Genomic DNA, 20,678 nt, shown 5'->3' on the forward strand with positions numbered 1-20,678 from the left:
CTGAGTAGATGGTTTTACGTTCCGGTTAGTGTCCAGGTCCTGTGGTTAGTTGGCCATTTTGTTGCGCAGTGTGTTCAGGCAGTAGGAGTAGCCCTGAAGTACCGCATCGCATTTGCACGGAGCAGGCGCCCTCCTAACAAGTTTGTTAAACAAACAAATGCTAATAATTAGTGGCTGCCAATGTTCAAGGTAAAGTACAGCATACACAATGTGAGTGGGCACCAATTTTTCAAATCAAGGTGCCCTGTTGCACTTTTTAAAAAAGCAAACCATTTAAATATATTAAAAAAAGTTTTCTGAACCTTGCATAACTTAAAAAAAAAAGCAGTGGCTGCCGATATTAAAGGAAAAGTGTAGCATGCGCAATGCGGTCGGGGAAGGCGCACGCCCGCCATTCTTGGAGTTAAAGCGCAGTGTGTCGCGCTGCTTGAAAATCCTCGAATTGTAAAAGAAAAAAAGTGTTCTTTAGCGAGCCATGCATGTTGTGCCTGCTTCCACAAAACGTTAAATAGTGCTCACTAACTGTCAATGAAACCTCGAGAGTAACAACACATGTAAGAGGGAATGTCCTTCCTCGTGAGAAGTTACAGGAGAGAGGGAATCACTAAGGAAAGACTACTAATCCTATTCACGAATCAAAAGCCAACATTTCCAAAGGACAGTAAGAGGAGGCCAATTGAAAAAGAGTGTTGGAAAATGTGCAGAGCTAAAAGTCCATACCTGAATACCTCATGTTTTGAAGAGACGGTGCAAGTGCTGCCTTAGCAAGACGTAATGAGTACTGCAAACCCTGCATACATTTTGAAAGTTACTGTCGATTTGAAAACAAATTGAAATTTGTTGTGTGAATAATGGGTTATCTAAGGACAACTAACAAGTCCTTACTTGGACCCACTCTTGCTTATTTTCCTGAAATAACAGAGGATCCGTGAATCAGTTTGGGCTACTGCAGAGGTTTGATTGGTCTCTGAGTTATTCATTCAAATTGTTCACTTTTTGCAGCAGTTCATTGCATTCGTTTTGGACTGCTGTGCGGCAAGGGAGACATTACATATTTTTACAGCAGTTTTTAGGTCTCGCCTGGCGACGCAGCGCGCAAGCGCTGTCTCCAGCGAGATCTCTTGTCGCTGACTTGCCTCCCAAGTGAGAACAGGAGATGGGCACCCGCAGGACGGACTGGAAATGTGAACGCGCGCGATGTGCACATCTCCTGTCCCCCTTCCTCACGGCGTCAAATACACCAAATGCCCAAGACGTGGCAGCACACTTGTGCTCAAAATAAGAGATTCCCCCGATGGAGTGGCCCGTAATGGCAGGACCGCTCAGGACAGGCACTCACTAGTGCCGGCATGCAGACCCACTCACCGGGCTGCTGTGCAGAGACTCAGTTTAAGGAGTTCCCATGCGACGCCCTGCAGGGGCTCCCTCAGCATACGGGAGCCCTGCAGAAATAGACCTCGCCTCTCCACTTCACTCGGGCCCCCTCCTGGGACCCGTGACTTCTGAGAACTTCAACCGGTACCGCTGGGCTCTCCCTTTCTCATAAGAGCCCCGTATCAACGAGCCACACCAGCCTCTTCCGGCCGCGTCACAGGCCCCGCCCATGTCACGGGCAAGGATGCCGGACTTCCTGGTTTCGGCCCCCGGGCCGAAACCGTGATTTTCAGAAGGCTGAACGGTGGTGGGGCGGGCGGCGCCGCCTCCGCCTACCTGCCTGGGGGCCGCCCTCTTACAGCTCGCAGCGGCTGCCCGGCTCGCAGGGGGGGCTCCTTCGGCGGGCCCGAGCTGGGCTGGTTTAAAAGTTATATGTGGGTTATCTTGCTGATTATCACTGGTTGACATAACTCACGTGGTCCGGAGCAAATCCATAATCATACGGAGTAAGTTCTAGATAAAGGTTTCAGCATGTAGCACTGCATTTGTGTGTGCTTCTTGGCACTTTATGAAAGAAATAACTGATGGTTGCTTGCAGATTTTAGTTTCTCGGGGTAATCTAAGCGAAAAAAGCAGTGGGAAAAAAAAGTCTAAGAACCAAGATATTTGTATCTTTTTTAACGCTGTAAGCCATTAGATCCACAGCATGTCTCAGTGGTGTTATTATGGCGTGGCACAGGTGGCGTTCGTCCACGTTGCCCCATTAACCTGTTTCTCAAGCAAAGTAAAATATATTTAAAGTGTGGCAGCTGCTCGTGTGCTGCAGGGAAACGTGTGTCCACGCGCATTGCTGCTGGGGTTGGGGAGGAGGGGTGGAAATATGACTTCCAGGCTGAACCACTGAGATGTGTGTCTCGCAAATGTGTCATCATCCTCGCTGGGCTGGCAAAGATGTAGTTACAACTCTGAAGCAGTCAGTGTCCACTGGGTCCTCATTCCGTTAGGAATCCTTTGCATGGCATTGAGGCCGATGTTGTTAAGCACTCGCTGCCGACATCTGGTTTGGCCTGCAGGTTATATAATTTAATACTGGCTAGGCTAATTCAGCCTTTCATCCTTCCGAGGTCGATAGAATTAATAACTACTATTAAATTAATAGTAGCGCGTGCGATATATGCTCGCCATGCTCCAATTGTACAGTGCACTATTTTTCGTGTGGACTGAGACTCAGTGCTCTAACCAAGGAAAACACCTGGTGTGACTCAGGACTTCAATTCAGCGAGTCAAGTACAATCCCTCTTAGAAAAGGGCCGTGACCCGTTTACACTATTCAGACATTTGAGGGTAATAAAGCGCATTTTTATTATTAAAAAAAGGGATTTTTATATTAAATTGAGCTAGGTTTTCTATTAATGCTTATATTATGACGAAAAAAAGTGAAAATGAACAATAATTTTTACGTTTTTGAAACGAGTACAGACAATTTTTGGAGCGAATTAAATCGTTTCTCATATAAAACCTGCAGAACCGCAGTGGACATGTGCCTTAACTGGCGAGCCTCACTGATACACATTAGAGAGGGATTAATAATATATTAACAAACTAGCTTGAAAGGTTTGTTTTGCACATTAGACAAGAACCTATTGGCATTGAGCTCAGAAAGTGGGCGTGGTCTGAACCAGAAAGACGCGTCGGCTGAAATCAACAGATTGCGTCTGGCATCCATATACCAACAGAAACAAACGCACAGATGGTCGCCGTGAACTCATTAGCGTCTATCAGAATGCCCCGACTCACGGTCAGTTTTGTCAGTCAGATTCCATGATATAGCGCATTGTCCACGAATGATCTATTAATATCTATTCCTTTGGGTCTGGGGTTGCGAATCATTCAGAAACCGTGAAATTAAATGTTGCTCTTTATTGATTACTGGCAATGTTATGCTTACATTTCTCCATCCCGCGCTAGAAAGCTAGGAAAGGTGCTAATGAAATGTTGAATATTCAGAACGCGCATGCTACTAAGGAAACATTGCACTGTGCTGGCTGTTTTAACTTTGAAAACTGCATTACTCACCCCTACATTACTGAGACAAGCATTTGCAATGCAATAGGTCTCGCAGTTACGCGAGTTGATCTATTTACATTGCAAATAACAATGCCTTTTATTTTTGTTTAAAAACATAAATAAAAGGCATTGTCATTTACAATGCCAATAGCTTAAACTTGCGTAACTGCGAGACCTATTACATTGCAAATGCTTGTTATTTTTGGGTGAAGCATAACTTGGAAGAAGCTCAGACTGAGTATTGCAGGTCGCCATCCAAATACGTTGTTTAGAAATATTTCACCATTCTACCACATTAAAAAAATGTAATGGTAATACGTGACTTACACTTTGTGTGAGAAGAAGCTGAGCGTGGGCAACAAAGGGGCATACAGCTTCAGAATCCTGTTGATGCACGAGCATGTTGTTGCACAGCTGGAACAGCAATTTATTGCTGCAAAAATGAAGATGAACACTGAAGAAGCTAGTACATCCTCTGCAACCATTCTGTAATGTCATCCCTGCAGGAGATTGATGTCTGAGGAAATTTTACTGCAACAGCATTAAGCCTTTGATTTCCTTTTATCAAACTGAGGGATTCCATTGTTTGGGGTGTGTGTGTGTGTAATAGTCTGCTTTGTACTTTTTCTGAGCAATATTATTGTTGTGAAACTAGTGCTTTCTGTTGTAAAGAAAAAAACTTTTACAATACACAATACATCTACAATTTTTTTTGCAGAACCAATCTTCATGTTAAGAAAAAAAATACAACACTCACATTCTTCCCTTTAAATGTTAGTGAAAGTGAATGAAATGAAAGAAGACAAGTGGTGGGGCATAGTTTGGCTGGGGTAGAAGATGGCCGACTAATTGAACAATTCGATGCCTTGGGAATTATCACTCAGAATCCTAGTTCTGACTCCAATTTGCATGTAGAAACAAAATCAAATATTAATTCCGAAGTCACCTGAAACTCTTTTGGTGCGAAACAGGTGTTGATTAGGGAAGGATTCTGGATATGCGTCTACTGCGATGTCCTTCATCACCAGGTTAGAGAATAAATGACAGATGTAAGCAAGGCTCCACTATCCTTATGAGTACAGGTCCGATCTTGAACTGTGAATAAATGCCAGCCGACAGCAACAACCGTAATAAAGTACAAATATACCCAGCTACTGTATAGGATACAGAAACAAGCGGAGTGATGGACACCGGATACCTGATTCTAAAACACTCATGCACCGCCAATGGATAACTAGGTTAACACAGTTAGTATTTGCAGGTTGTGAACTAGAAAGTTATACCATTTACAATCACTAAAATCACTTCACCCATACTAGTAGTATGCAAACCGTTGAGAGATTGCCATGTAGAGAAGATTGTGGTTTATATGAGGCATCAAAGACTGTCGCGTGGGAAAGCAAGAGGATAAGCATTGTGCAAGACTACTGTTGAGAGAGTGTGAGAATAAGGAAAGGCTTCTTAACTCCAGAGACCAAAACTGTGATCTGTGAATAAATCACACTCTATTTAGTTGATCCTTCGGAATTCAGCTTTTAAAGTCAAAGTGTACATTTTTCACATCCATAATGATTTAGGATATTTTCTTTGGAACCTTTCAGAATCCGAAGTGGACATAACTGTGCCCTAATACAAGTCAATTATTGAGTAGATCGACTTTGAATGTTAATATTCCAATGCAGTGATGATAGTTTGCAAGTAAAATGATGTAGAATTGGTCAGTATGTCTAAGTGCTTCGGATAAGTGGGACAAAATTGGGATCTCAACCTTGAGTGCATCTAGCAGGAACCTATAAAACGAGTCTGTGGCTATCCTTTCAAAACAATTCACACACCTAAGTAGAAGAAAAGTCATGCCTAACCCTTTGAGGTGACCACTGCTCTTCCGTTTTATAATATTGAATTGTAAAATGATGTAAAATGTTTCTTTATTTTTGACTAGCAAACTAAAGCAAATTTCCTTTCCCTTTCAGTGTCATGCCAAGCACTGTACATAATTTAACCCTCCACATATATGTATGTGAGGGTAGGAATAATAGTAGTGGTGTGTTTGAGTGTGGGTGTTCCACCAAAAATAAGCAAGAAATTCTGAAACTTTATAAAAAAAATATTGTGACCATGGTTTACAAGTAATTGGGTCGAGTTAATGGGGTTTTTGGTAATAACATCGATCTAGAGACATTATTTGGAGTACCCCATTCTCAACCAAAATGGAGCATAGTAAGAAGGTCCTTGCAGTACAAGAGCTCTGTGCATAACAACACACACACATTATGTTCATCTAATTTGTCAACTAGGCAGGAGTGCCCTAGAAGTTCAACCACTGATTTAGTTATCCCCTCCCGCCACTTCCAGGTTAGCCTATCATTCCTGAATTCTCTGACTTATGTTAATGTTTAGAATTAACTTTGAACTTGACCAGTACTGTCAGTTATCCGTATTATTTATTTGAGACGTCATTAACTTTCTCACTCATACATATTCCATCTGAGAATGATTACAGACATAGTAGGCTGTGTATGGGAGACATATTTACAATACCATATTTATCAAACACATGGGGTACTAAGTCATTCAAGTATGACATTATCTTCTATATCTAGAGACAATGCAATCTTGGAATACCCTGAGGTACTGTTCTACAGGCCATCATCACACCCTCCTCAGGTTCCATAGTGTGGAGAAACTGCTATGTCTTGGAACAAGTTATGTGCTCATGATAGGGAGTGTCAATGGATGATTTGTTCTTTTTCATGTTTGAGATTACAGTTATTCCTGTAATCAGTGTCAGAATATACATCCCAAGGAAGTGGAGAACATTAGGCATCGACAGAAAAGAGCAAAAGTTTAACAGATTTATTTAAGTATTCTTTTAAAAAGAATTCTGTGTTTCAGTACTCCATATTTTATGAACAGTCGCCTAATAACTCCTCAAACAAAGCACATAAAGCCCAAATGTCTCCACAAATTAGTTTCTCTTGAACACCTGTAGATTTGACTTGAATCAAACAAATGATCCGAACACTTTGTATCAACTGCTGGATCAAATCTAAACCCGATCCATCAAAGATAATTTGCAACTGCAGTTGGAAAATGAAAAGCGTTTCATGGATGTCATTCAGTTATGGATTCTTTAGACATGGGTCTCACTTGATGAACAGTAGCTACCAATCTTTATTTGCTGTTACTGTATAAACCAAAATGTTGCATTTAAGTGTACTTAATCTCTAATCCATTTGTGTAGCCATCTAGTGGATTTCCCCAAGCTTCAAAGGAATGGGCTTTTTCCATGGTTTTCATTTTGTGGTCTATATAGTTTTACCTTTATTACTTTAATCTCTAAAGCTTAAGTCTATATTTTCAAGTGGAATCTTCCCACCTTCTGCGTTCACAATTGTCAGTATAACATGTCTTTCCTATCACCATTCGTCTTCTAGCTGTGAGAAATGTAAAAGCAGTCATCTGAAAGAAACACTTAGTGATAGATTCCTCACCTTAGAATTACCCCCAGGCGTCACTGGATCCGGAAAGTTTGTCGTCAGCAGTAACCCTGTGCGTCTGTAGGCGTCGTTGTGCGTCTCGCGCGCGTCGTTGGGGCCGGGATGACGTCGTCAGAGCTACTTAGATGCGCCCACGCACGCTGACGCCAGTTCTTTCTTTTTCCGTGCCAGCAAGCGCAGATCTGGGAAGACCAAGTACCCCAGTCACTTTTTGACAGAGTTTTTTTAGGCCTTTTACCTCATCTTTTCGAGTCGATCGACTCCTGGTGTCGTAGGGATGCCCGGGTTCAAGAACTGTGGCGACTGTCACCGCATGATGTCGGTGACATATCCACACCTCGTGTGTCTCTACTGCCTGGGGCGTGACCACGACCCCAAGTCGTGCCCCGACTGCCGGGCCATGACGCCGAAGACTTTGCGGGAGCGGTTCCGAAAGTTGCTTGAAGTCCGGAAGTCGGCTCCGCGCCACTTGAGGTCCCGGTCCCATGGGAGGTCGAGGGACCGGTCACTGAGTTGTCACCATCATTCTTCTGTATCTACGTCTTCGCACTCGGTCAGGTAAGTCAAAGCATTCAAAGAAGAAGTCTTAGACTTCCCGTCGTGGCTGAGGTTGAGGGTGGTGCCACCCCAACTCTTTGGGCCTTCTTGATCCGCGCCCGGGTCCTGCTTTGCCATCCCCGGCGGCTCCAGCCCTGGTGTTGCCGACAGCTCCGTCCCCGGTGCTGCAGGCCCCCCAAGGATCCGGGATCAGATCCCAATCGACACCGGTTGACCTAGTGACACCTCCACCGGCGCCGATCTCCCCGGCACCGCTTCCGACGTCGCCTGCACCTAGGGACGATGTCGTCCCCAGGTTGCACCAGACATGGACCCGATGGGCCCTTTTGTGCCCTATGTCCCTCCTTCTTATTTTGAGCCTGTTCCACAGACTTCGGAGGAAGAGGAGGACTGGGAGGAGTCTGAGGACCCTCTAGCACAGGACTGTGCCTATCATCAGGACTTGGCAGAGGATTTGGGTGAGGCCAGTGGTCTTGACACCTCACCTGACCTTGGCATGCTGTATCCTCCTACCGTGGCTACGGAGGAGGGAGCCAGTTACGCAGTGGTGTTGCGTAGGGCAGCCGAGGCTCTCCACCTCGAACTTTCCTACGTGGCCGTCAGGACTAACCTCCTGACAGAAGTGCTCCAACCAGCAGCTACCTCTTCGGAGCCCTAGCTACCCTTTATTGAAGCACTATCTGACATTCTTTTGGGCACCTGGTCCAGGCCCAACACAGGGGTCCCTGTGGATAGGAGTGTGGCCCGACGCCATCGCCTGGCTCCGGGCGACCCCGTCTTCCTTACCCAGCATCCCACCCCGGAGAGCTTGGTTGTCCAAGCCTCTACATCCCAGAGCGCGTTCCCTACCCCACCTCCGGATAGGGAATCCAAGAAGCTGGATCATCTGCCAGCTTAGGGCTGCGGTCTGTGAACATCGCATGCCTCTTAGGCCGTCATAGCCACTCTCTGTGGGACACGGTTGCGCAGGTGCTGCCTAACTGCCCAGAGGAGGCCCAGGTAGACCTGGCGATTGCGGCCGGGAGAGATGCAGCAAAGTTCACCATACGTTTTGTGCTGGACACCGCCGACTCAATGGGCAGGTCGATTTCCACGACGGTGGTGCTTTGGCGCCACACCTGGTTGAGGGCAACTGGCTTCTCAGGGGATGTCCAGAACACTCTGATGGGCATGCCCTTTGATGGCATTCGCCTTTTTGGTCATTAGGCAGATAGTGCGTTGTAGTGATTCAAGGACTCCCGTGCTATGGCCAAGTCCTTGGGCCGGTCGACTTCGCGGCCTCCACCGCCTTCTGCCTTTCGTTCCTTTCATGGTCACGGTAGGGGCGCCCCACAGCGGTTCGCAGAGCCACAGACCTCCGCAGCAGCAACAACCTCAGCGTGATTGTACACGTGGGAACCGCCGAGGCGGTTCAGGGAGCCAGCGGGCGGGTCAGTCCACTTCTACCTCCGCAGCATCCGCTTCGAAGCCCTCCTAGTCCGACCTTTCAGGCCAGTGGGTGGATGAATACGCCATACTCTCCACTACTGGCGCAACATCACTTCGGACAAGTGGGTGCTGCAAATTGTCCGAAGGAGCTACTCCCCCCCCCCCGTTCGAGACAGCCACTCCAGCCATGCCACCTCAATACTACCTCACGTCAGGGGATCACTTGGCGCTTCTCCAGCAGGAAGTTGCGACCCTCTTGGCCAAGGGGGCCATGAAGCGCGTTCCGATGCCAGAAGTAGGTCGTGGTTGTTATTCCCACTACTTTTTGGTTCCTTCGGAACTTCAATCGCTTCCTCTGGAAGGAGAAGTTCAAGATGCTCATGCTGGCTCAGGTCTTGTCTGCCCTAGACCTGCAAGACTGGATGGTGGCGTTGGACTGACAGGACGCCTATTTCCATATCCCCATCCTGCTTGCCCACAGACGCTACCTGCGATTCACAGTAGGCCACACGCATTTTCAGTTTACCGTGCTCCCCTTTTGTCTTACCAGCGCCCCTCGGGTGTTCACGAAAGTGATGGAGGTGGTCACAGCTCATCTGCGCAGATCAGGGATTTCAGTCTTCCCCTATCTCGACGACTGGTTGTTCATGGCGGGTTGCCTCAGACAGTCGTCTCCCACCTCCAGACTACGGCAGACGACCTGCATTCGCTGGGGTTCTCCATCAATGTGCCGAAGTCGAACCTGATTCCCTCACAGAAGCTCCTTTTCATCGCAGCAGTTCTGGACTCAGCGCAGTTTCGGGTTTATCCTCCCGAGCAGCGAGTCCGTAACATTCAGGCTATGATACCGATCTTTCAGCCTCTCCCAGGTTTCGGTCAGGATGAAGCTTCGACTGCTGGGTCTGATGGCCTCCTGCATCCTGCTGGGGGGTCATGCCAGATGGCATATGGAGGCTCTGCAGTGGGACCTGAAGTTCCAGTGGGCACAGCACCAGGGCAACCTGTCCGATCGCGTCCAGATCTCGGAGGGCACTGCAAGACAATTGCAGTGGCGGCTCACGAATCGCGATTGGGTCAATGGCAGATCCCTCTCCCTTCCCCAACCCGAATATACAGTTATGACAGACGCGTCTCTTCTAGGATGGGGTGGCCACATGAGGGAGGCGGAGATCAGAGGCCTCTGGTCTCCGGTGGAGTCCAAGCTCCACATCAACCTTCTGGAGCTTCGGGCGATCCGGCTGGCACTGAAGACATTCCTTCCCTCTGTCATGGGGAGGATAGTGCAGGTGTTCACCGACAACACCACCGCCATGTGGTATTGCAACAAACAGAGCGGGTGGGGTTAGGGAGCCTTTGCCAAGAGGTTCTGCACCTCTGGGCTTGGCTGGAACATCAGGGCATGTCCTTGGTGGTTCAACACCTGGCAGGTTCCCTGAACGCCAGGGCAGACGAACGCAGCTGCCGGTGCATGATGGATCATGAATGGCTCCTGAACTCGGATGTGGCGCAAGGTCTCTTTCGACAGTGGGGAGAGCCTTGGTTAGATCTATTCTCCACCGAAGAGAACGCGCAATGTCATCACTTCTGCGTGTTGACATTTCCAAGGCAGCACTCGCTCGGCGGCGCTTTTCGTCGCAAGTGGAGTTGCGGTCTGTTGTACGCCTTTCCGCCTATACCACTTCTGCCCAGAGTGCTGAAGAAGAACAGGCGCGACCGGGCCCAAGTCATCCTTGTGGCTCCTGACTGGGCTCGAAGAGTATGGTATCCTGAGCTACTCAGTATGAGCATCGATCCCCCGATCCGTCTGCCTCTTAGGGAGGATCTTCTGTCACAGTAGAAGGAGACTGTCCTCCACCCGAAACTGTCCAGTCTCCACCTCCTTGCGTGGAGATTGAGCGGCAGTAGTTGACGTCTTTTGACCTGCCTCCTGAAGTCTGTAATGTTATCTTGGCAGCTAGGCGCCCCTCTGTGAGAAGTTACCCTGGCATATGATGTCCACTATTCTAGTGGGCACCTTGCACCAGTCTAATCGACCCTAATTGTTGTGGTTGTAAAGTCAACCTTCTAGACAAGCTATCCTAGAATTATCATGGACCAGCAGTCTTAGGCTAAGACTTTAGAGAGCATGTGAAGCAAGCTGTTTTACCAATTATAATCCCTTGAATACCAAATGAAAGCACACCACACAAGGTATATATCAAATATATATGTATTTATTTCTAACACAACCCCTCTGCACTCTTTATGAGGTCAGAGGTAAAAGTACATCACAAGTTACTCAATTAGCTTACGATAAGTTGCACAAATACACTTATACCCTAGGGGCCTCACAAACCATATACGAAGTGTTATAAGAACCACAACAGAAACAGTGAGTAGGCCTAGGGCCTAAGGAATCGCTGGGGCTACACTAAACAACCAAAGGTTACGAAGTAGGAGGTCCACGGGAGACGCGTGCAGTGTCTAAACACAGTCGCGAGTTACCATTGACTTATAATGGAGAACGAAGAAGTTACAAAGTTACTGTTTAAGGGCACTTCCGGATGGAATACGACCAAACCCCTTTAGACTAGGACACTTCGAGAGTCCAGACCCACAGGAGCACCGGAGTACTCAAGTTACCTCACCCATGGAAGCCGAGTGCATTGGTGCCTTTTGGTGTCTGGTTTCGTCGATGCTTTCAATGGAGATCTGCAAAGAAGTGCTGCAGGCAGCCAGAGGAAGAGTGTCCGTGTGGATCCAAGGGTGGATCGAAGTTGTGAAGAACCTGAAAGCAGAGGGGACAGAGTCTGGGTCACTAGCCAGTGACCAGGAAGGAACCAGGCAATGTCGTGATGCAATCAGGTGAAGAGGTGAAGCTTGTCTCTGCAGCCACGAGGACCAGGAGGTGTCGATGATGACCAGGAGCAGGATTCGAGCTGTTCCACGAAGGATCTAGTTGACTGCGGTGTCGGTATCCAGACTGGACCCAACAAGCCTTGGCAAATGCAATCCACGCAGGAAGTGAAGATGGGCTTCGGGTCAGACCAGCAAGGTCTGAGGAGCTTCTCCTTTGCAGGGAAGCTGGAGCAACCAGGAAAGCAGTTAGGTTTCAAAGGTTTGTCTTCAGGAGGTGTACTAGCCAACGGGCTAGCAACCGGGAAGACGCGTCGAGCTTGAATGCAAGAAGGGCCCCACGCGGCACTCGTGGAGTGTGGAGGGCTGAGCTTTGGTGCAAATGGTGCTCGGGTCTGGGGCTTCTCGTACCCCAATGCACAACTTCGAGTTACCTCAGGAGTCGATGCAGTTGGCAAAATGCAGGATGTCCAGGGTGTCCAGTCCCACGTCTCTCGTGTCTGCCACGGGTCTCAGCTTTGCTGTGAATGTGGGTCGGAGTCAAAGAAGTCTGGAAGTCCAGTTCCTGTGTCGCTGAGTCTTCGGGTTCCGGCGGGAGCGTCGACAAAGCAGACCGGCAAGTTACTGATGGTGCCTGGTTGCACAGGGTGGTCTCTCCTTGACCACAAGGGAGATGTCTTCAGTCTTCTAGTCGAAATAGAACGTCGAAGGTCTAAGAGTTCTGTATCAAAGTTTCGTTCCAGGATAATCTAAAGTCCTGGGGACACAGCTCCTATACTTATACTAAGAAAAGGGGCTGGATTACCTGCTAGGTCCCTCCTATGGGTGGACCTGGGAAGGGGCTGGTTACACCCCTTTCCCTTTGTCTAGTTTAGTTTCATGCCAGAGCGGGGCTGGAGTGCCCCAGCAACTGGTTTGAACCGGGCTATGCATGGAGCACCTTGTGTGCCCCAGGCAGTGTCTCAAAAAGCATCTGCTGATGCAGCCCTCCCTGTCCCAATACACATCTGCCTGCATCCAGCAGCATCCATTTTGTGATGCTGGGGCTCTGTTTAACTTTAACCGGGTAAAGCAGTAACATACATGTCTCTTCCCTCTAGAAGGGTGGAAAGCTACCCCCGCCGCCAGGACTGGCGGGGGGGGGGGGGCGGGGGGTAGTATTCCAAAGTGTTTGACACCTTACACGGCATGTTTTGATAAAGCCAAACCAAAGTTAGCATTAACTGCGAGGATTATAATGCACTTAAGAGTATATGGTATGGCTATATCATAGAACAGCTATAAGGAGATGGTTCTGAAAGCTGCAGAGGGGCTCAGCTCATGCTAGGGCACCCTCTCACATAAAACCAAGCACTCTGCCTCCAGGATTGTCAAGGCCTACCATAGGAGTGACTTATAGGTGCATATGTGTCTATAATATGGGTAGATATGGGGATACTATATGTAAGTAAGGGGTGCTTACACCACCTTACCCAAGCTGAGTGATCAGCCTGTGGTGTCAGTTTGGATGGCCAGCTAGGGGTGGCATAATATATGCTGCTGCCCCTGGTAGGCCTTGGATGCACCAATGCCCTGGGTACCTATGGTACACTATACACGGGCTCACAAAGGTGACCCAATACCCAATCAGGTATGTACCTAAAGAACATGGTATCAATTTAGAGAGAGAACAGCTGGGCTGTGGGTCTGATTAGCAGGCCCACAGCCACACTAAAGTCGAAAAACCAGGAAATCACAGCAAAAAGTGGGGGTGGCCATAGGAAGCAGACCCTACACTCCTACACCCTCCACTAAGACGGTATACGCCTGCAGGTGGAATACGTTTGTGGCATGGTGCACAGCAAAGGCTGTGGATCCTCTTTCCGCCCCTCTTTCAGAGGTTCTTCTTTTTCTTCTCTCTTTGGCCCAGCAGGGCTCTGCTCTGGGCACTATCAAAGGCTATCTCTTTCCCATTTCCGCCTTTCTAAGGCTTCCAGATCAGCCTTCCCTTTTCAAGTCCCCCGTTGTAAATAGGTTTTTGAAAGGCATCACGCACATGTTTCCTCCTGTTCCTTTCGTGATGCCTCAGTGGGACTTGAATCTTGTTCTTACCTTTCTGATGCGTGCTCCCTTTGATCCACTTCACAATTGTCCTCTTTGTCTCCTCACTCTAAAGACTGCTTTCCTGGTTGCCATCACCTCCGCCAGAAGGGTGAGTGAGCTCCAGGCTCTCTCTTCTAAGTCTCCTTTGCTCTCTGTCCATCCGGACAAAGTTGTTCTAAGGACTCGTCCTTCTTTTCTGCCAAAGGTTGTCCCTGCCTTTCACATCGGGCAGACCATCACTTTGCCCACCTTCTTTCCGCCTCCGCATCCCTCAAAAGAGGCAGAGAGGCTTCACCATCTAGGCCCATAACGTGCGCTCTCTTTCCATCTGGACTGCACACAACAGTTCCAGGTGGATGACCAGCTCTTTGTTGGCTACGTGGGCATAAAGAAAAGTCGGGCTGTGCACAAGCGGACCATCTCTCTGTGGGTCGTTCTGTGGCTTGTTACTCCTTGGCATAAAAGGAGCATCCGGTGGGATCGCGCGCCCACTCTGCCAGGGCAACTGCAGCCACTACTGCTCTGGGACGGGGAGTTCCCTTGCATGAGATCTGTCAGGCAGCTACGTGGGCCTCGCTGCACACATTTACCAAGCACTACTGCCTGGACAGCCAAGTCCGGAGAGACAGCTTCTTTGGCCATTGTGTTCTCCAGGACTTTCTGGTGTGATCTTGGTTCGCAGACCCACCACCGGGGGTGGTATTGCTGGGGTATCTATTCTAAGGTGAGGAATCTATCACTACGTGTTTCTTTCAGATGCACAAGTTACTTACCTTTGGTAACGATATATCTGTAAGAAACATTAGTAGTGATAGATTCCTTACCACCCCACCCTTCCTCCCCATTCTGCGAACTGATTTCTAGGGTTAAGGATATCCCATTCTGGGACCTAGTTTCATGGCACCAGTGGTCAGTTTCTTGCATGGCTCTGCGTTCCTGGCGCGGAAAGTCGTGTACAGAACTGACGTCGGCGCACGTGGGCACGCCTAAGTAGCTCCGACGTAATCACGGCGCCAACGAAGCACGTGGAGCCGCACGACGACGCCTACCGATGCGCAGGGGTACTGTTGACGAAAAACTTTCCGGATCAAGTCTGACATCTGGGGGTATATCTAAGGTAAGGAATCTATCACTACTAATGTTTCTTACAGATAGGTAACTTAACTTAATAAGGTAAGTAACTTGTGCATTCAAAACCTGATATATATATTGCTACCTACATGAGTTTAAAATCACAATCTACTTGCCTTCTTTAATTTCTTAAATAAAGTTGCTAAATATTTGAGTAATGCTAAAGTTTTCCTTTGCATTTGGTGTGCATATACATCCCACACAATATCACAGTGGCCATGTTCCAATTAAATGTAATTTGCTCAAGTGTAAAACATAATAGTTGTTACTTATTGTGCATAGAAGATATTCATTTATGAAGATGAAATAGTAAATACCGAACAGAAGATCAAACTTGAATTACACCAGTAAGTAACGTCTGTTTTCCATTGTGATGGTATGTGTCTATGTGTAGTGCTTTTGCTTTCTGCCCAACGGACCACAAGAGACTCATTTATTTATGAGTCAAGGCAATAGATGTTTAAATTGAAATAGCAGTACTACAATCACTGGTATTCACTTTTATTAACTTTTAGGCTGAAGCAAGACTTGCAGCCAAGCGAGCAGCCCGTGCAGAAGCAAGAGATATCCGAATGCGAGAATTGGAAAGACAACAAAAAGAGGTATTAGTTACAACTTTTAACACCTTCCTCTTTTCTTCAACACAGTGTATTGATTTTTTTAATGAACATATACATGCCCCAAGTGTTAATCAGTATAAATAAAAAATACATACGTTTGTTGGTTAGCATCTAAGTGTTCAGATCTTCTTTTTTTTTTTCTTCTTCAATTTTGTAATTTTGACAGCAATAGTGTGTATAGATCAGATTTGTCTATGTTCACCATGTGTTTAAACAACTTTAATGCAATAACAATGCAACCTTTCTAAAGAGGTCTACATGTCGGTTTCTTTCTGTATTAAAAAGGTATATCAAACTATTATTCCAATATTGACTAATGGCATCCCAGTCTAATGCGGTGTAAATGCAGAGTGATTATTGTATTTCTTTGTGTTAGAAATATTTATAATCCTCTTCTCAAAGACTCATTCCTGTCATCACAATCAATTTCCTGCCAAGTGTTAATAAAAATGAGTTTTAGCAGTTGATGGAGGAAAGCACATAACAAAGTATCCCTTTTGCTAATTACCATTTCCAAGATAACACAACATTGCTCAGGGTTTTGCCCAGAAGAAATGACAGTATTGGTTGAATTTTACAACATTTGAGAACTTTATGACCTAGCCTTCTCTGTGTAGGTAATATTATTGCTTATTGGGTTGCAGACCTAAAGATTGGTCATAACCCTTGTATGTTGTATAGGATCTATAGTATGTGGCACTAATTACAGACGTGTACATTTTTGTGTTGAGCCAAGGGAGAAGGACTGCTTTCTCCTAACTTATCTGAGAATAGAAAAAAGAGCACTACGTTTAAGATGGACAGCATTCTACAATATTGGGCAAATGGCTTTCTGCAAATGCTGTAACTCCCATTCTTTTGATGATCAGAAATGTTTGCGAGAACACAGGTTGCCCGTAATGTCTATATGCTCTGGTCACAAATTTGCCTCACTCCAGAACCGGCTTAATCTGACAATCTCCCAAACTGTGTATCGAGGCTCCTTAAATATTAATTGGAATACCTGTTTAAGTGACTAAACATTGTTAGAAGCCATCTTCTAGGCATCAAGTTATGTTCATTTAGCGTTCAGTTTACTGCAGTGGTTTATGGCTTAATGTTTGCTCATGATTAGCAAGTTGTTGCTAGGTTGCGCATTGATTTCCTCTGCACTTAAAGGTTTTTGTAAGAAAAATAACTTGGCTTTTGCATGCTTTTATTTGAGCTAACTAGCTAGTGTGCTCTAAAATGTCTTTCTTGGAAACCTATCCTATTTGCAAATTCCTCATTTATTGTAAATGAGTTTTCTTTCTTTGCCTCAATGTTATTTGATAGTGTTTCATCAAGATTGGTTTGTCTCTCTAACTGTACCTCCATGTTCTCAAATGTATGACTGTTTCTGTTACATTAAACGGTCCGTAATTTTGTAGCTGTATATTATTGTATGTCAATATTACACAGTTTACGTATTCTTTATCGTTTATTGGATTTTGGAGGCCTGTGTTTTTATTATGCATACATTTTGCTATTGGTATGCAAAGCTGCAGGATGTTGATTTTTGATTGTTGCAGATATGTTATATTTAATATTTCTAATGGTTTTGCCATTTTCTTGAAAAAGGGGTAACATTGTGCTACAGTTAACTAAAAGAAGAAAATAGGTGACAGTTTTGACCTATTAACTAAACTGTACTTTGCACGTAACATCTAGTCTTGGGTTTGTTAAAGCTTATGTTCATAAAATAAATCCCACCTTGATCTTTTGTCTTGCCTTTGGGGTACTATCCTGCTTTCATTTATTGGTAAAATCATTTTGATCGTAATGCATTTCCACTTTAGTTGCGTATTGTTCTGACCATTTTATTGTTTTCTGTTCATTCAGGCATTAAATGACTTTGTCACGCAGAGGTGGCAAATCATCACATGAACCATCTACTCTTTGTCTCACCGAAACGCATGTGCTGTCGCCTGCAAAACATTTTATTATTTTACAGTGGGCTTTCATCCCACCCATTGCATACCATTGGTTGGCTTAATCACTTTTCATTCCTTGCTTCTCTTTGGTCAGCGTGTGCCTGTCACTTCCTGTTTGTGCGTTTGTGCGTCCCCTGAAGCACAGCCCAAGTACTTGTATCCTTCCACTGCAGGTACTTTCAGAGCTAATTTTCTGTTAGAAATCATGTTAGCAGGCACTCACTCGTGTGCTTCTACTCTCCTCCCACTCTCATGTCCCTCTTTGTGTAGGTGTTGTCCCTCTCGTGTTTTTGGTCTCTCTGTATTGTTGCTTGACCTCCACCCCAAAACGTCCAGTTGCTTGCCATCTCCTGTAACTCTCCACCTGTTTGCTTGTCCCTCCCACATTGTCCCTTTATGTTGTCTGCCCCCTCCTGCCATGACACACATTGTTGCTTGCCTCTTACCATCCTCCTGGCCCATCCTGCGTTGTTGCTTGCCCCATCCAACTCTCACACCCCATCCTGCGTTGTTGCTTGCCTCCTTCCTTTCTACCAGAAAAAAAGCATTCGGAAAACCCTATAGATTTTGATCATGTGACCTATTGGCTTTGTCAATGTTTTTAGCCATGTTGCCGAACAGATTTTTCTTATTATTTGCTGATGGAAGGTCTCTCGGAGGGAAGGAGGGGATGGTGTGCACCATGAAGGTTGTTAATGCCTCTGTCCTGCTTCCGAACCAGCAATTAAAAAAGACAAAACACTATAGCTCATCAGTGCTGACTTTGATTTAAAGTTGTTTTTAAAGTTTTAGCCATGCTGCACAGCAGCAGCGCTTGCATAGGTGAGTCCTGTTGCCAATGCGTTTTGTACTGAGGAACAGCGCCTTCAATTTGCATGTGTTAGACTGTTTCGATTTTGACGGGGTGGCTCCATTAACTGTTACTGGTCAGCAATTGAGGTGTTCAGGTGGTGAGAGGTCATGCTTTGGTTTAAATCTTTTTGCTGTGGTTAATTCCATGCAAATGGTTTTGGCTGTTTTCCATCTGATGTCGGTGTGGTGCTCCTCATTTAGGCCTTTTTTTCAATATTGTGTACTTTTTTTATTTACACAATATTTGATGAGAACTTCACTAGTCAGGGAGTTGTCAAAAGTAGTAAAAGCCAGGAAATGGCAGTATTATAAACTCCAAAAGGTAAACCAGCATTTGCAAGGCCAATATGTCTCGGGTTGGCTGATGAGAGATAGATAGACAGACAGACAGATATCTCTCTCTATATATATAAATAGGACACATTGTTTCAGTACGCCCTAGTATTTAAGGAGGCATCTTATTGTTCAGGTGTGCACATTGTACAAGAGCAGAATGCAGTTACTAACGGTGAGGTAAGCCAGTGGCCAAAGTGGGCTGACCTTGTGCCCAATGTTATAAGGTAAGCTGTGGTTGGTAGAAGTGAAATTTCACTAGACGAGAGGATGATTAAGAGGGCTTACTGAAAGCTCCTATAAATAAACATGTATGCTATATTTATTTTGATTAATAACAAAAGTTCTTGGATGATGTCAAACTTAAAAAAGGCAATATAACACGAAGACATTCTCAGCCTGTTGAATCCTTTCCTCTGTCAGTTTCTTCATTTACATCATTTTCTTAGTGAGTTAAAAAGCTATTTACATTGGTTTTTAAAAATGCTCTTATGGCCCTCTTGCCAATAAATCTTGATTTGTTGTAGAGGTAAAATGGAGACTTTTAAATGTGATTAAAATAAGTACATATTTTTTCATGAATTCATCCTTGATACTTGGTGTTTGCATGCTGCTCTTCTCCTCATGGAATACTTTTTGCACACTACTAACTAGAATACAAAATGAGAACAGAGCACCGTTTCTTGCTAGGTTCACGAAAGTTACGATTTAAGAGAATGTTAGAAGATTTTTTTTGTTTCACCCCCTGGGTGTAAGATATGTCTTGTGTGCATTTTAGAAGCATTCTCATCTCTGCTTAAAAATGACTTTGTGGGGGCGTGGCTTCGGCGGCAATGGAGTAAGCAGCGACTCCGACGAGCTCCAGTGCCCCGCTGCCTTTTTAAGCCATCTCGAGCGGATTCTGGGGGCTACTCAACATCTCTGGGGCTAGGGGAGCCCCTGGCTACGTGGGGTGCAGTGTGAGCGACGACGGGGCCCCGAACACGGACTGCGAGGAGGCGGTGCGACGGCGGGGTCCCGGCTGGTGGTCGTGCCCGCCATCTTGCTCGAGCGGCCGGAGGCGAGCCCCTTCGCCCGGCCCCGGGCGACCTCCCCTGGGTGACTGTCGGAGACGACCTGGTGGGTCCCACAGAGCGGCCCGGGCGTGGTCTCTGCCCTAGCGCTGCAGCGCTGCGACTTGGTGTGGCTGCCGGTGGTCCCGGCCGGGGGAAGCCTAGAAGACCTGCAGTTGGGGCCTCGGAGGCGGGCTGCCACTGCGAGCGGCGGGGGGCCTGCGGGAGCAGCGAGCCTTGGCGCTGACCTTCCTGTGGCCATGCATCGGACCCGGAGCCGGGCTCCCCTGGTAGCTGGCGGAGAGGCCTGAAGCAGCGGCGGACTCGGGAGCTGAATTGTCGGGGGGGTGAGGCAGGTCCGGAGCGTAGCTGCAGCCGCCATCTTGGACGCAGGCCTGAACACGGATGGCGGCGACATTGATGAGGTGGGGAGCCCTGGGGCACTGGAGCGGGGGCGGAGGTGAGCTGAATCTGCTGGGGGCTGCGGGGGGGTGCGGCTGATCGCGGTGGGCGCCCCCTCGCCCCCAGTGCTGCGGGAGGGATGCGGCCCGTCGCCCTGCGCCCCTCCCCCCTTGTGGCCTGGGACCGGCGAGGGAGCGTGGGGGCCCTGCAGCCCTCTGAAGCGGAAACCGCATTGAGAGACGGAGCCTTTTGTCTACCTACTGCCCGCCCTATTACATGTCCTGGACTGCCTCGGTTGGGGACCTCGAGAGGCGGCCTATGTGGTGAGGCACGGTGGGACCCCACGGACCCTTCCTGTGGGGAGTGTAAATTGGCCTGGGGCCCCGGGGGCTTGCGATGCGCCCCGATTAGCGTGCCATCCCTGACACCAACGGCGGTGTACCATCACGCTCGGCTGGGCCTTGCTAATTACAGCCTGCCCCCCCTGACTGG

At 47.1% G+C, this 20,678-nt stretch overlaps 1 protein-coding gene across 12 annotated transcripts in view; it reads left to right on the forward strand.

Annotated features, from left to right (window-relative positions):
• Nucleotides 1-20,678, forward strand: part of LRRFIP2 (LRR binding FLII interacting protein 2) — a 387,303-nt gene that overhangs the window by 98,608 nt on the left and 268,017 nt on the right. For all 12 annotated transcript variants that reach the window (XM_078688284.1, XM_078688283.1, XM_078688281.1 and 9 more), the window contains exon 3: nucleotides 15,491-15,577. In XM_078688284.1, the coding sequence (XP_078544410.1) occupies nucleotides 15,491-15,577 (87 nt within the window). The remainder of the gene's footprint in view (nucleotides 1-15,490; nucleotides 15,578-20,678) is intronic.

The sequence above is a fragment of the Lissotriton helveticus genome, chromosome 4_1 (genome assembly GCF_964261635.1).
Source record: "Lissotriton helveticus chromosome 4_1, aLisHel1.1, whole genome shotgun sequence".
NCBI classification, from domain to species: Eukaryota; Metazoa; Chordata; class Amphibia; order Caudata; family Salamandridae; genus Lissotriton; species Lissotriton helveticus.